Source organism: Cydia fagiglandana, chromosome 14, assembly GCF_963556715.1.
Source record: "Cydia fagiglandana chromosome 14, ilCydFagi1.1, whole genome shotgun sequence".
NCBI classification, from domain to species: domain Eukaryota; kingdom Metazoa; phylum Arthropoda; class Insecta; order Lepidoptera; family Tortricidae; genus Cydia; species Cydia fagiglandana.
Genome location: NC_085945.1, coordinates 17,366,462 through 17,382,054, shown reverse-complemented (window position 1 = coordinate 17,382,054; position 15,593 = coordinate 17,366,462). Strand labels below are relative to the sequence as shown.

General features: G+C 38.4%; 1 protein-coding gene across 1 annotated transcript; it reads left to right on the top strand.

Moving 5' to 3' along the window:
• Positions 1–221: 221 nt before the first annotated feature.
• Positions 222–12,824, top strand: LOC134670559 (hemicentin-2-like). Its single transcript, XM_063528366.1, has 6 exons — positions 222–489; positions 9,481–9,707; positions 10,546–10,668; positions 10,950–11,039; positions 11,843–11,968; positions 12,595–12,824. The coding sequence occupies exons 1-6, from the start codon at positions 285–287 to the stop codon at positions 12,760–12,762; spliced, it is 939 nt and encodes a 312-aa protein (XP_063384436.1). The 5' UTR covers positions 222–284; the 3' UTR covers positions 12,763–12,824.
• Positions 12,825–15,593: the final 2,769 nt, after the last annotated feature.

The following is a 15,593-nucleotide window of genomic DNA, read 5'->3' as shown; positions in this document are numbered from 1 at the left end:
AGGTATGTTTATTTGACTTTAGGCTTTGACCATGGGGCCCTATCGGTTCCACGATTCCGTTATCAGTTGAGCAACTATTCAAAACAACTTATATTTAATCTAATAAACAACTAATTTAGACTCTGCTGCTATAACATTAAGGTTAATAATCGGAGACACTCGCACTGGTAAGTCCAAGAACGTCAGCGATTCAGCCGGGTTACCCATTTAGGTATTATGTTACATTTATATAAAGCTACATAACTTATTCAGACATTGCCGAGTTGACCGACAAATCGTCAAAGATGTCGCTAAAATTGTTTTTGTTCACGTTTTTAACTATTCGAGTGGCATGCGAGCAAAAGGCTAGTTTAGCGTTTGTGATAGACAATTCAGTGGTTTCAGCTGGTGACATGTTAAAAGTGAAATCTTACGCTAAAGATATGGTGAATATGATTCTAAATGAAGTTTTGATTGATGATATATTAGTGATCACCTTTAATGAACCAGGTATGTTTATTTTTGTTCAGCACGAGCATAATTAAAATGTTATATGCCCAAGGAAAAACACACATGAAAAATGTCGGATAGTTTTTCTTTGGCTTAATATTGAGTATAATAAAAAGTCGTTGATTAATAGTAGTAGAAGAGCCGGCCGCAAATTTTCTAACCGACTTGATACCACGATGAAATACACAATGGGAAACCATAAAAGTGATGCTAAGTCCGAATTCGATAGTCTGCCACGGCGGAACTTGCCGAAAGTACGAAAAAGAAGGCCACTTCCGGTGCGAAAAAAGGGGGCTGATTTAACCCATCTGATACCGAAATAATAATTATGGCAGCAGCTAGAAATTTACATGTAGACACATAAAAGCGAAGTCTGCCAGTATTTTTTTAGCCGGAAGTGCTTGGCAGACGCTCTCAAAGGTGGCCAACGGGACCCCTAATTTAACCCATCTGATACCACCATGAAACCAATTCCAGTCGGTAGGTATGAACCCTCATGTCAGGAATATATAAGTCTGCCAAGGCTATTCCTGCCGAAACACCTTGGCAGACGAGATTATGTAAGCAAGGTCGGCATCGGTTACCCTACACTAACCCATCTGATACCACCATGAAACCAATTCCAGTCAGTAGGTACGAACCCCCATTTTAGGAATATATAAGTCTGCCAAGGTTTTTCCTGCCGAAACACCTTGGCAGACGAGATTATAAGCAAGATGACCATCGGTTACCGTACACTAACCCATCTGATACCGCCATGAAACCAATTCCAGTCGGTAGGTATGAACCCTCATTTCAGGAATATATAAGTCTGCCAAGGCTTTTCCTGCCGTAACACCGTGGCAGACGAGATTATGTAAGCAAGGTCGGCATCGGTTACCCTACACTAACCCATCTGATACCACCATGAAACCAATTCCAGTCGGTAGGTATGAACCCCCATTTGAGAAATATATAAGTCTGCCAAGGTTTTTCCTGCCGAAACATCTTGGCAGACGAGATTATAAGCAAGATGACCATCGGTTACCGTACACTAACCCATCTGATACCACCATGAAACCAATTCTAGTCGGTAGGTATGAACCCTCATTTCAGGAATTTATAAGTCTGCCAAGGCCTTTCCTGCCAAAACACCTTGACAGACGAGATTATGTAAGCAGCATCCGCATCCGAGGGATCCGTATTTTGGAATTATACAGATTACGGACATTATTAATAGCTGTAGGCTTATTTATTACTTTATGATTATACATATTTGTATATTATTATGTTATTAATAAAATATATTTATAATTTATTAAACCTAAACTTAATACATTGGGAATTCATTACCTGTTTACGGCAGTAGTAGGGATTAGTGGGTGAGTTCTGGCTCACTGAGCGAGGCCAACAGTCCCTCCCCCTTTTTTCCCTTGTTGAAGCCCTGCAACCTTGCCTTGAACCCAAACTAATATCATTGTAGCTCGAATCTAACCTAATCTATTTTTATTGCTTTTAAAATATTTCAATTATCTACTTTTGCAAAGTTAAATGTTGTAATCTCTATTTCGCAAAATGGAATTTTAATGTGACTTTAATGTATGTGCAGTCTACTTAGTAATTGGGTTTAAAGATATAAAAACACACATTTTATTTCCTATCCTAAGTATCCTATCCTAAGTTTATTCAAATAATATTCTGAACATATATAGTAACATCATTACTTATTCTGTGTACAGTGGAGAAAACGAATGAAATCATGCAATTTGATTTTGCTATTTTTAAATAAAGAGTAACCAAACAGTATTTTCCACAGTTGTTGGTAATGATACCATCTCTTACAATTTCTCTTCATGAACATTTTATGATACCTAACCTTTCAGTTTTCGCCCGAATTAATCAAAAAATTCACCAACACCATTTACACCAACCAAATAGAAAACGGGTCCGTGTCCGAATTCGCGATCTCGAGTCCGGGTCCGCGTCCGGGTCCAGGTTCAGGTAGAAGTCGAATTCAAAATCTTGCTTGTTTTGCCAGTGGGGTAACTTGCTTAACAATCAATTAGAAAAAGACAAGTCGTCGAGGAGTTCCGTTCTGATCACCATCAGCAATACCACTTCATCAAATGCCACTGTTCTTAATGTAAATCCTTGTTTGCCTGATGAAAATACAAAAGTCACTATACAATGCCATTCAGATTTGTAGAGTTCCCTCGATTTCTTATGGATCCCATCATTAGAACTTGAGCTTGACGAAAATGTGACTTAAAAACCTAACGTGCTTAACAAACATAACGAAGAGGACAAATCCCCAAACATGAGCTATGCGTCGTTGAAGAGTTCCATTCTGATCATCATCAGCAGTTTCAATTCATCAAATGTCACAATTTTGAATGTAAAAGCTTGGTTTGTTTATAAAAACACCAGTATCACTATATGTTAGTGTGGTTAAAAAAACATTTTTTTTTCCTAAGGGGCCCTTATTTAGTTACACTTATTATGCTGATAAAATACACCAAGTTTCGTAATTTATCTCAACTACAAGGGTATTATTCAGAATTTTATTTAAATATCTGGTTTCACACTGTGCTTCACCACGTTGAAATTTTGTTGAAACCCAAAAAAAAAAGAGTATTATTCAGAATTTTATTTAAATATCTGGTTTCACACTATTTGCACATATGATGTAGAATTTTGAAGTAGAAAAACATTTTCTTTCAAAATAATATCTTTTAAATCACACTTTCAAATAATGTGAAAACTACTACTTACATAAAAATCTAAAAAATAGTAACTTATTCTTTTTGGATTTCATACAATTTGAAAATTTTCTAAGTGTTTGAGCACCCCCTTGTAGTTAAGATAAGATTACAAACTTGGTGTATTTTGTCAACATAATAAATGTAACAAAATAAGGGGGTGCCGCTTCTTCTAGCTAGTTTGAATTTTTCCCATACGAACGTGAAGCACTCTACTACTATATGCAGCACAACGTCCTGAGTAGCGCAGGCTGGTGCATGACAAAGTGCGCGATTTCGAGAAGCAACGTAAAGTTGACCTCAACACTAAACGCGATGATCTGAAAGCGCGCCAGCCTGCTTCCATTCACTACCACTATGTGGCAGGTGTTCTCACGTGCCCTCAATGTGCGCGGAGGTTCACCTCCAAGATCGGCTATGTCAGCCATATTCGGGCGCACGAGCGCCGAGCTAACTAGGAGTCGAAGTTGTCGCCATGATCGAAATCGGCCGGAAGGATCATCATCATCATTTCATTCACATAGAAGATTTGAAGAGTGCCCTCGATTCCTCATAAATCTCACCATCAGAACTGGGTTTTGACAAAGACGGAACCAATCTGTATGTATATACTTACAAGTTACAACTCAACTAAAAAAAGAATTTTCAAAATCGATCCCGAAATGACGGAGATATCAAACATTAAAAAAACCGAATTAATACCTCCTTTTTAGGGTTCCGTAGCCAAATGGCAAAAACCGGAACTCTTATAGATTCGTCATGTCTGTCTGTGCGTCTGTCCGTCCGTATGTCACAGCCACTTTTTTCCGAAACTATAAGAACTGTTGAAACTTGGTAAGTAGATGTATTCTGTGAAACGCATTAAGATTTTAACACAAAAATAGAAAAAAAACAATAAATTTTGGGGGTCCCCCATACTTAGAACTGAAACTTAAAATTTCTTTTTCATTAAACCTATACGTGTGGGGTATCTATGGATAGGTCTTCAAAACAAAAATGATATTGAGGTTTGTAATATAATTTTTTTCTAAACTGTTTTAAAAAAGAAGTTTTCACTTCAATAATACAAAAACAATAATAAAGCAAACCCAAAAAGCGGCCAAGTGTGAGTCGGACTCGCCCATGAAGGGTTCCGTAGCAGCAAGTAACAACAAAATTGCGGTTTACGATTTATGACGATTAAAAAAAACTACCTACTAGATCTCGTTCAATCTCTTATTTTAGAAGTTGAAGGGGGGGGGGGGGGGGGGGTGCACACACTTTACCACTTTGGAAGTGTCTCTCGCGCAAACTATTCAGTTTAGAAAACAATTATATTAGAAACCTCAATATCATTTTTGAAGACCTATCCATAGATACCCCACACGTATGGGTTTAATGAAAAAGAAATTTTAAGTTTCAGTTCTAAGTATGGGGGACCCCCAAAATTTATTGTATTTATTTTCTATTTTTGTGTTAAAATCTTAATGCGGTTCACAGATTACATCTACTTACCAAGTTTAATCAGTTCTTATAGTTTCGAAAAAAAGTGGCTGTGACATACGGACGGACAGACACACAGACAGACAGACAGACATGACGAATCTATAAGAGTTCCGTTTTTTGCCATTTGACTACGAAACCCTACAAAGGAGGTATTAATTCGGTTTTTTTTAATGTTTGATATCTCCGTCATTTCGGGATCGATTTTGAAAATTCTTTTTTTAGTTGAGTTGTAACTTGTAAGTATATACATACAGATTGGTTCCGTCTTTGTCAAAACCCAGTTCTGAGGGTGAAATTAAGGAGGAATCGAGGGCACTCTTCAAATTTTGTAGGTATACATATAGTAGTAGGGTGGTTCACGTTTGTATGGGAAAAATTCAAACTTTAGCTAGAAGAAGCGGCACCCCCTTATTTTGTTACACTTATTATGTTGACAAAATACACCAAGTTTGTAATCTTATCTTAACTACAAGGGGGTGCTCAAACACTTAGAAATTTTCAAATTGTATGAAATCCAAAAAAAATAAGTTACTATTTTTTAGATTTTTATGTAAGTAGTAGTTTTCACATTATTTGAAAGTGTGATTTAAAAGATATTATTTTGAAAGAAAATGTTTTTCTATTTCAAAACTTATACATCACATGTGCAAATAGTGTGAAACCAGATATTTAAATAAAATTCTGAATAATACTCTTTTTTGGGTTTCAAACAACATACAAAATTTCAACGTGGTGAAGCACCCCCTTGTAGTTGAGATAAATTACGAAACTTGGTGTATTTTATCAACATAACAAGTGTAACTAAATAAGGGGGTGCCCCTTAGGAAAAAAAATGTTTATGAACCACCCTAACATATAGTGATACTGGTGTTTTTATAAACAAACCAAGCATTTACATTCAAAATTGTGACATTTGATGAAGTGAAACTGCTGATGATGATCAGAATGGAACTCTTCAACGACGCATAGCTCATGTTTGGGGATTTGTCCTCTTCGTTAAAGATAAAGATAAAAAATAAAAAATAGTTTATTCAAGTAGGCATATTACAATGCGCTTATGAACGTCAAATAAACCTTTACCGGCTCCAACCATACACCTCTGCCCCGAGAAGATTTAAATCCCCCCTCAATTGGAGGAGGGTATCCCAATATGGGACCGGCAACAAACTCGGCGGGACACATCTTTTCAAAACATTATTACATCTTATAATTAGCATGCATTACGAGTAATTAAGAAAAATACAATTTAAATTACTATAGAATTCATGCAATTATACTCAGTGAGTACATAACTTTATAGAATTTGATATAAAAAATAAACATATATGTACATGAAATCACAAATACGTAGCTCTTTCAGAAAACATATCAAATCTTACAAAAGGAAAAGAAATTAAAATCAATAAAAGAAATGAGAATACACATTAAATTAATCTGACTGATTGTTATGAGATGCTTTCATACAATTTGATGTGCTTTCTTACCTGAGCTGAGTCACCTTTAACTCTACACATAATACAATATTTTTAATTGCTACTTGTCGTTATTACAGTTTCTGGTTTGGACTATGCATGTTTGTCTGTCATGTTTGTTTGTTAAGCACGTTAGGTTTTTAAGTCACATTTTCCTCAAGCTCAAGTTCTAATGATGGGATCCATAAGAAATCGAGGGAACTCTACAAATCTGAATGGCATTGTATAGTGACTTTTGTATTTTCATCAGGCAAACAAGGATTTACATTAAGAACAGTGGCATTTGATGAAGTGGTATTGCTGATGGTGATCAGAACGGAACTCCTCGACGACTTGTCTTTTTCTAATTGATTGTTAAGCAAGTTACCCCACTGGCAAAACAAGCAAGATTTTGAATTCGACTTCTACCTGAACCTGGACCCGGACGCGGACCCGGACTCGAGATCGCGAATTCGGACACGGACCCGTTTTCTATTTGGTTGGTGTAAAGGGTGTTGGTGAATTTTTTGATTAATTCGGGCGAAAACTGGAAGGTTAGGTATCATAAAATGTTCATGAAGAGAAATTGTAAGAGATGGTATCATTACCAACAACTGTAGAAAATACTGTTTGGTTACTCTTTATTTAAAAATAGCAAAATCAAATTGCATGATTTCATTCGTTTTCTCCACTGTACACAGAATAAGTAATGATGTTACTATATATGTTCAGAATATTATTTGAATAAACTTAGGATAGGATACTTAGGATAGGAAATAAAATGTGTGTTTTTATATCTTTAAACCCAATTACTAAGTAGACTGCACATACATTAAAGTCACATTAAAATTCCATTTTACGAAATAGAGATTACAACATTTAACTTTGCAAAAGTAGATAATTGAAATATTTTAAAAGCAATAAAAATAGATTAGGTTAGATTCGAGTTACAATGACATTAGTTTGGGTTCAAGGCAAGGTTGCAGGGCTTCAACAAGGGAAAAAAGGGGGAGGGACTGTTGGCCTCGCTCAGTGAGCCAGAACTCACCCACTAATCCCTACTACTGCCGTAAACAGGTAATGAATTCCCAATGTATTAAGTTTAGGTTTAATAAATTATAAATATATTTTATTAATAACATAATAATATACAAATATGTATAATCATAAAGTAATAAATAAGCCTACAGCTATTAATAATGTCCGTAATCTGTATAATTCCAAAATACGGATCCCTCGGATGCGGATGCTGCTTACATAATCTCGTCTGTCAAGGTGTTTTGGCAGGAAAGGCCTTGGCAGACTTATAAATTCCTGAAATGAGGGTTCATACCTACCGACTAGAATTGGTTTCATGGTGGTATCAGATGGGTTAGTGTACGGTAACCGATGGTCATCTTGCTTATAATCTCGTCTGCCAAGGTGTTTCGGCAGGAAAAACCTTGGCAGACTTATATATTCCTGAAATGAGGGTTCATACCTACCGACTGGAATTGGTTTCATGGCGGTATCAGATGGGTTAGTGTACGGTAACCGATGGTCATCTTGCTTATAATCTCGTCTGCCAAGGTGTTTCGGCAGGAAAAACCTTGGCAGACTTATATATTCCTAAAATGGGGGTTCGTACCTACTGACTGGAATTGGTTTCATGGTGGTATCAGATGGGTTAGTGTATCGTAACCGATGCCGACCTTGCTTACATAATCTCGTCTGCCACGGTGTTACGGCAGGTAAAGCCTTGGCAGACTTATATATTCCTGAAATGAGGGTTCATACCTACCGACTGGAATTGGTTTCATGGCGGTATCAGATGGGTTAGTGTACGGTAACCGATGGTCATCTTGCTTATAATTTCGTCTGCCAAGGTGTTTCGGCAGGAAAAACCTTGGCAGACTTATATATTCCTAAAATGGGGGTTCGTACCTACTGACTGGAATTGGTTTCATGGTGGTATCAGATGGGTTAGTGTAGGGTAACCGATGCCGACCTTGCTTACATAATCTCGTCTGCCAAGGTGTTTCGGCAGGAATAGCCTTGGCAGACTTATATATTCCTGACATGAGGGTTCATACCTACCGACTGGAATTGGTTTCATGGTGGTATCAGATGGGTTAAATTAGGGGTCCCGTTGGCCACCTTTGAGAGCGTCTGCCAAGCACTTCCGGCTAAAAAAATACTGGCAGACTTCGCTTTTATATGTCTACATGTAAATTTCTAACTGCTGCCATAATTATTATTTCGGTATCAGATGGGTTAAATCAGCCCCCTTTTTTCGCACCGGAAGTGGCCTTCTTTTTCGTACTTTCGGCAAGTTCCGCCGTGGCAGACTATCGAATTCGGACTTAGCATCACTTTTATGGTTTCCCATTGTGTATTTCATCGTGGTATCAAGTCGGTTAGAAAATTTGCGGCCGGCTCTTCTACTATAGCTCGTTAATAGTCGTTGGTTGTTAACTTTTGGTGTGGATTAGGGTTAGAAATAGGTTAACTTAGAAAAGAAATAAAGAAAGGCACTTGTTCGCCAAATCGAGCTTTTTGCACGGTAAACAACTATCGTAAAGTACCTTTTTTTTGGAGAACTGGGTTTAAAGCGAAGCAATTAAAGTACAATCGCCATTTGATACTTATTGAACCGGCCACTCGGCCAGGATGCTCACTAATATGTAAACATTTGGCGACTTTTAAAGGATTAAAGTGAATATCCAGAAAATTGTCAACACACTGAGCTCTCGGATATATCCTATAGCATCTATGTCATTATTAAAGGAGTTCATATCAAACCATTTAGGTACATATGTATAATATTTATGTAAACAAAAGATTGTAAGGTCTGCTAGGGAAATTGAGTCTTGCGACTATGACGCAAATGCAACTACTCTAGAAATACAAGAGCCACTCCACTCCTTTATGACTCTTGAAAGTGTGCCATCAATAAAAGCGGCTAGAGATTTATTTAGACCCACTGATTTTTAGAGCATTTGTCCCATAGGCCCCGTGCATGAACTGTAGGGCAGCGTAGGAGCCGTCAGAATTTTGGCGCGAGGCGTAATGTGTCGTTTATGCTTCCGACGTAGCCCACTAGATGACAGAACCTACTATGCACAAGGAAACGTACTGACGAGAACGGTAGATGGTAGCACTTGCTTTGGCAATGTACATGTGCACATATGTTTCCGATTCAGGCCACAAGATGGCAAACCCTCCAACGCGCACGCGGTCTCTATAGTCGCAATTGCTCTGGCTAAGATCGACTTTTAGTGTTCCGTACAAAACTTTGTTCACGGAATACTTATTTGACAACACTCATTCAATTTCAGAGATCACTAGAACTATGACTCAAGACATTCGTCTAGTCAGGAAGGCATTCGACTTGATAGACGTCAAAAGCGACAATGTTGGCCCAGAGATGGCGTTGTCAGGCATCGTAAAAGGTCTGCAGGAGAGCCAGGATGGCTCATACCTGTACGTGTTTACACACTCTTCAGCCAAAGACTACGACAGGATTGAGGAAGTCAAAAGACTGTGTCAAAGTAAGAAAAGCAAGGTGAGGGTTAGAAAATTGACTATAGGCCAATCTTAAAATGAGTGCCACTTCACTGTAAAAGGCTTAGGTTAGCGGAGCGGCCAAGATGTTCACAATATCTGAACACGCACTCTAACGCTTTGACAATAGAGGCGTGTTCAGATATTTGTGAGCACCCTGGCCGCTCCGATATATTTGATGGCGACTGTACCTACATACAATAGTTACGAGTAGAACCAGGCGTGGCTCACTCCGCGATTCCGTCGCTTTGCTGCAGGTAGCTCCGTTCGACCCCAATTTTGGGGTTTGCCATAAGCCGCGCGTGGCGGCCATATCTGTGCTGATCGCAACAGACGCGTTTTGTTAGAGAGTGAGTCTTCTGTACCTAGTACTATTATTTATTCTGTGGTAGAACTGGCTAGCTGAGCGCCCGTTCTACATTCACGAGGAATTCTTATTGAATAAATTATGAGCATTAATTATTACTACCCACTGTAATGTTGGCTTTTAACCGTAATAGTTACCTTATTTTGTTTTAACCATACTAATATTATTTACTGATTATTCTTAATGTTACTATTAAGTATATTTATCTTCCTTGACGTGCAAATGACTTTACAAATAAAAGAGTATGAGTATGGTCTAACTAGACCTTTCAGTGAATTTGATCGCGATGATTTTTGCGTCGCAGACGTTGCAGTACGTATTGAACTTCCCAATTTTTCTCCCTGGATGGATGCTGACATTATAAAGCCCGTGCTCCTATAGTTTTCACGAAAGCGTCTACCATCCAATCTTAATTTTACTTATACAAAAAAAAATACAATTTTATATTTTTAATTAATTATTTATTTTTCAGATCTTTTTCATCCTAACCGAGGATAGCCAAGCGAACAATTCACAAATGGATGATATTTATAACGAAATAACAGTGGAGTGCGGCGGGGAACTTATTCGGACAAACAACAGTACACTGGACAAGGTAGGTATTTAATTATTCAATGAAAACCGGCCAAGTGCGAGTCGGACTCGCGCATGACGCAAAAAACGGCAAAAAAATCACGTTTGTTGTATGGGAGCCACACTTAAATATTTATTATATTCTGTTTTTAGTATTTGTTGTTATAGCGGCAACAGAAATACATCATCTGTGAAGAAACTGACTAGCTATCATGGTTCATCCAGCCTAAACAATAACGTCAATAACTTATGAAACAGCATATAAATATGTGTGTATTATTTTACCTAAACTGTGTTTTTCAGACCTTCCAGTACATAAGGGAGAGCATAAAGGTCGCCAAGAATGTTATAAAGTCTACACTACTGCCTTCATCACGAAGAATGGAGATTAAAGTAAGTAGACTACAAAGGGGTTGTCCACAAATCACGCGAGATGTTTTCGGCTACCTACTTTTTGAATCCCCCTTCCCCCTTGGTGATATTTGGTAAGGTTTTGACATAACCTCACGTGCATTTTTGAAATTTTTCTATCTAACCGGTCAAGGCCAGGCCCTCCAAAATTTCGTAAAATGAACTCGCTATTTTGAAGTGCGGAGTGAAGATTCATGTTTAACGAAATCGAGAAAAATTAGTATCTACTCATGTGGTAGGTATTTTTTCTTAGTTTCGTTACTGTAGAAAAATACACGTGAGGTCTCCTTATACCCCCCTCTCCCAACGTGATCTGTCGAGATTTTTTCGTGACCCCCCTCCCCCCTATCGAACCTCGCGTGATTTGTGCACAAGCCCAAATTTATATTTCATACGAAATATCATCTTTTTGGGTCTTATTTGTTAAAAAGCTTATAACGTGTAACCTTTGTGTGTGCTTTGTAACAAGTATATTTTACTCGAAAAGGCTCTCTTGATTGTTCAAAAACTAATAAGAGTTACATTTCATCTACATGTGAGGCAAAATAATCAAATGCGAATTTTATTGTGAGTTGTTTTCTTATGTTTGCTGACAAAATTGACTTTTAGATGATGATTTTGAATCAGGAATATTTTTTGACATTCATTTTGAATCGATTTTCTTTAACTTTATTTGATATTTTACAGTTTAACCCTCGTGCCTTGAAACCCACGCAACGCTCAAGTTTCTATTTATCGAATCCCGGGTTCCCCTATACCTAACTTGATTTGATTTTCGTTTTCAGTTCAACAAACGCGAATCCAACGATTACGTGTTAGTTTCGGCCTCAGGAAAAGACGTCGAACTGAGGGTATTCGACGAAAAAGGCAATAGAATTGGAAATTACGTGGCCTGGTTGGATAATCTCAAGGTATTTTATTTTTACTATTGTTTTTACTTAAGAAAGAAAGAATATATATATATATATATATATATATATATACTTAATAAAAATGATTTTGACGATATCGTCTTATAAATCGATGAACACCGGTGGCATGCACGAAAAAGTGTCACGTTGTGGACAGATCTCCATGGTAACGTTGTAGACAGATCTTCATGGTAACGTTTCGGTCACTTATTCACAACCTTATTCATTAATGTTTTCTTATGACGTTATCACGCAAAATTATCGTCCGTAAACCAACTTTTCAGACAAGTGGATCTATTTCGCATGGCCGCGTAATATCCTTTTTTTTCCTAAATGTCTAAATTGTTAATCATGATAATTTTAAATGTACCTACTAAAAATTTACTTCTTCCTATTTCTAATAATGGTAGAAGTTTAACAAGTTAAGTATCTACTTAAAATATGACTCGCGCAAAACCAGGCCGGGCACGGGCCGAGGCGTCCCACATATCATTTTCTATGACGGCCGATCGGAGATCACGTGGTGCTAACATAGAAAGCAAAGCGCCGGCCCGGCCCGGCCCGGTCTAGTGTGTGAGAACATGAGATTAAATAATAATATATGACACATCGAAATTCTTTTACAGGCACTGAAACTAGAACATTTGCCAAACGGCGAAATCACTGTCAAAGCGAAAAGTATGACCAACGGTCACTTGGCGGTCTTCGGGCACATCCCAGTACAGCCAGTTAAGAACGATCTGGACGATACAAGACGCAAGCCACGGCGTTATGGATATCATTATTTAACATAGCCTTCACAAATGACAAATCCCTTTGCCACTGAAATTTGAACCTATAGTGTAGGAAGTAGAGTTGATTTTGCGTTGGAAATTGAACGAGGCAAAGCAAACGCGACTTTATTCCAATTGAATAGGATTTAAATTTCACCGAAATCAGGTACTATAGGCAGGACCTTGGGCCTCAGGATAATAAGATAGTATCGGCGAGACAGAAGCTCACCGCCTCCGTTGGGTCGGCAACGTTGTAAGAATGTGTGAGGATCGCGACGCTAAAGGCTCCTCCTACACGATGGGCCAGCGCCGGCCACTCCAAGGGATGCAGCCATGCGGTAGAATGAGATAGCAATATCACTTGCTCCCTCTAACGCATAAATGCGTCCCTTGGAGTGGTCGGCGTTGGCCCATCGTGTAGAAGAGCCATAAGGCCCCCCCCCACATCTGGCGTCTTTCGAGCGTCGGCGCGCGGCGTCTGTCGGCGTCGGTCCAGCGCTATGGAAAATGACGTCGCTGCGCAGTTGCGTCGACGTTGCGTCGACGTCGGCCATAGAATTGTAGACGCCGACGCTCGAAAGACGCCAGATGTGGGGGGGGGGCCTAAAAAGGCATACTTGGGACGATCAGTAGGGCGGAGGCCGAATGGACATGGCCCACGCCCCGTAGACAACATGCCATCGCTAACGCTTTATAGCGAACGAAACGCAACAGTCACTGTCACACTAATATGGAAGAGTGATAGAGAGACACAAAGCGATTCAATGGGCCCGATTCGGATTTTGAAATAGACATTTATTAGATATCTTGTAGACATCACCACGATACGACACGATTTGCTTAAGATCTAACCTGTCAAATTTGACATTTGCTCGATTCCGGAGATACTCTTGAACGATTTCCACAGGATATGACTTAGAGATCCAATTCACATCTAATAGATACCTTACACTATCACCTTGGTTGCCCGAATTGCTATTTGCGCTGCAAAAGAGAACTAGTTGATATCTAAACTATAACGTATCTAGAATGGATCTAAATGGCGAAGCGCAAGTGATTGTCACCTTGGCTAGGCCGCCTGGTGTCCCTGTGGCGATGCTGTTGAAGAGAACTTGCGCGATAACCAAGCCCATTGGGTGAAAGATTGAGGATCGAGACTACTGGCGTGTACTCGTTGGAGGCCAAGACTCATTTTGGGTCGCTGCGTCATTAGGTACAGTCTGGAAAAAAGATTAGAAAATAAAAGTGGCAACACTGTAGTGTCGTCCCGTTTTCTTATATAAATTGGTTTGAAAGAAACGACACTACAGTGTTGCCACTTTTTAATTTTTACTATTTTTTGCCAGACTGTAGTTGTATTACAAAATGTTTGCGTCGCAGGATATTTCGAGATTGGTTTATTTTGCTCATGTTCATCCGCTAATGTGGTATGGCACGCTGCTGTGTGGAAATTCGACAGATGCTTTTTACCTAATTTTATACAGAATACAGAAACACAGTATCACAGTCAGACAGTGTCAGCACAGTTTTTTCCTACAGAATAGCTAGTTCCTACAAGGCTTATTAAAATTTCGTCAAAAAGCCCTTTAAAACGCACTACTAAAATGTGATTGTATGAATCAAAGGCCAGTCATTGGGTAGATTAATTTTAAAAATTCACTATGATGAATAAGCGAGTATTATAATATTTATATTATAATTAGTTTTGTTATACTTACTTAAATTATTATTATTTTCTATCAAGTCACTATTTAATTTGTGATAAATTATTTAAATACAGGTTTTATCGAAACAAGTAGGTATATGAGGTTTTTATTACTTTTATTACTTAAACTTAATTAAAAATAAAATTGTAATATGCTGATAAGTATATAGGTACCTTACGTTAATTGTAATTTATGATAATTGAAGAACATTTTAATTTTAATAAATTAAATAAATTTTATTAAAAAAGAATTCATAATTATTACAATGTATGTTTTTTATTTAATTATGTCTTAATTGTAAAGAGGAACTAAAATTTAATGCTTTTATAAAATAGCATGTCATCGTGGTCGTTACTTTCTAAAAAATGTATAACTAAGTGTGAGAATGACGCGAGAATTGACGTTAAAGGTGAGAGTCCATTTCCAACGACAGCTGCATTAATTACTGTTCATTTTAGCGATGGGCGAGTCGAGTTATCTGATTCGAATAATCCGAATCAACCTACAGATGAGTTGATTCGAATCAAGACTATTGGCAATCCGAATCAACTCGGCCACTAAACTGACTGGTAACTTGGTATCCGATCCGCTGACTCGGCGAATGAATCGCCAATTCACCAACTCTCCGAGCCGAGTCAACGCTACGCTAAGGCCATTCAAAAATAAACCTTAATTCCATAGCCCGAAGGTTCTTTTTACAACAACTGCCGCTTGATTTGCCATCCCGAGTCGAGTTCACTGGTAGTATGGCCATTGAAAAATAAACCTTAATTCGGTGTCCTGAAGGTTCTGTTTACAACAACTGCCGCTTGACTCGTTTGCGGCTCCGCGGCCCGTGACCTTGTCGCGAACCACGCAAACCGTCGAGTCGAGTCAGTTCGAATTTCAACTCGGATCAGTGGCCGAATCGATTCGAATGATTCGAATCGAAAAAAAGTGGACTCGTCACATCGCTAGTTCATTTTACTATGGCAATTGACAATGACAGCGACGCGTTCAGTACCGGTAATGCAGCTGCGGTTAGAAATGGAATGTTACCATAAAAGTTTAATCATCATATCTGTACAAGTGTACAGTACGTTCTAACAAATATGTAGGTAAATGCGAAAGTGACGCATGGCAAGACAGGTGATAAAGATGCGACCA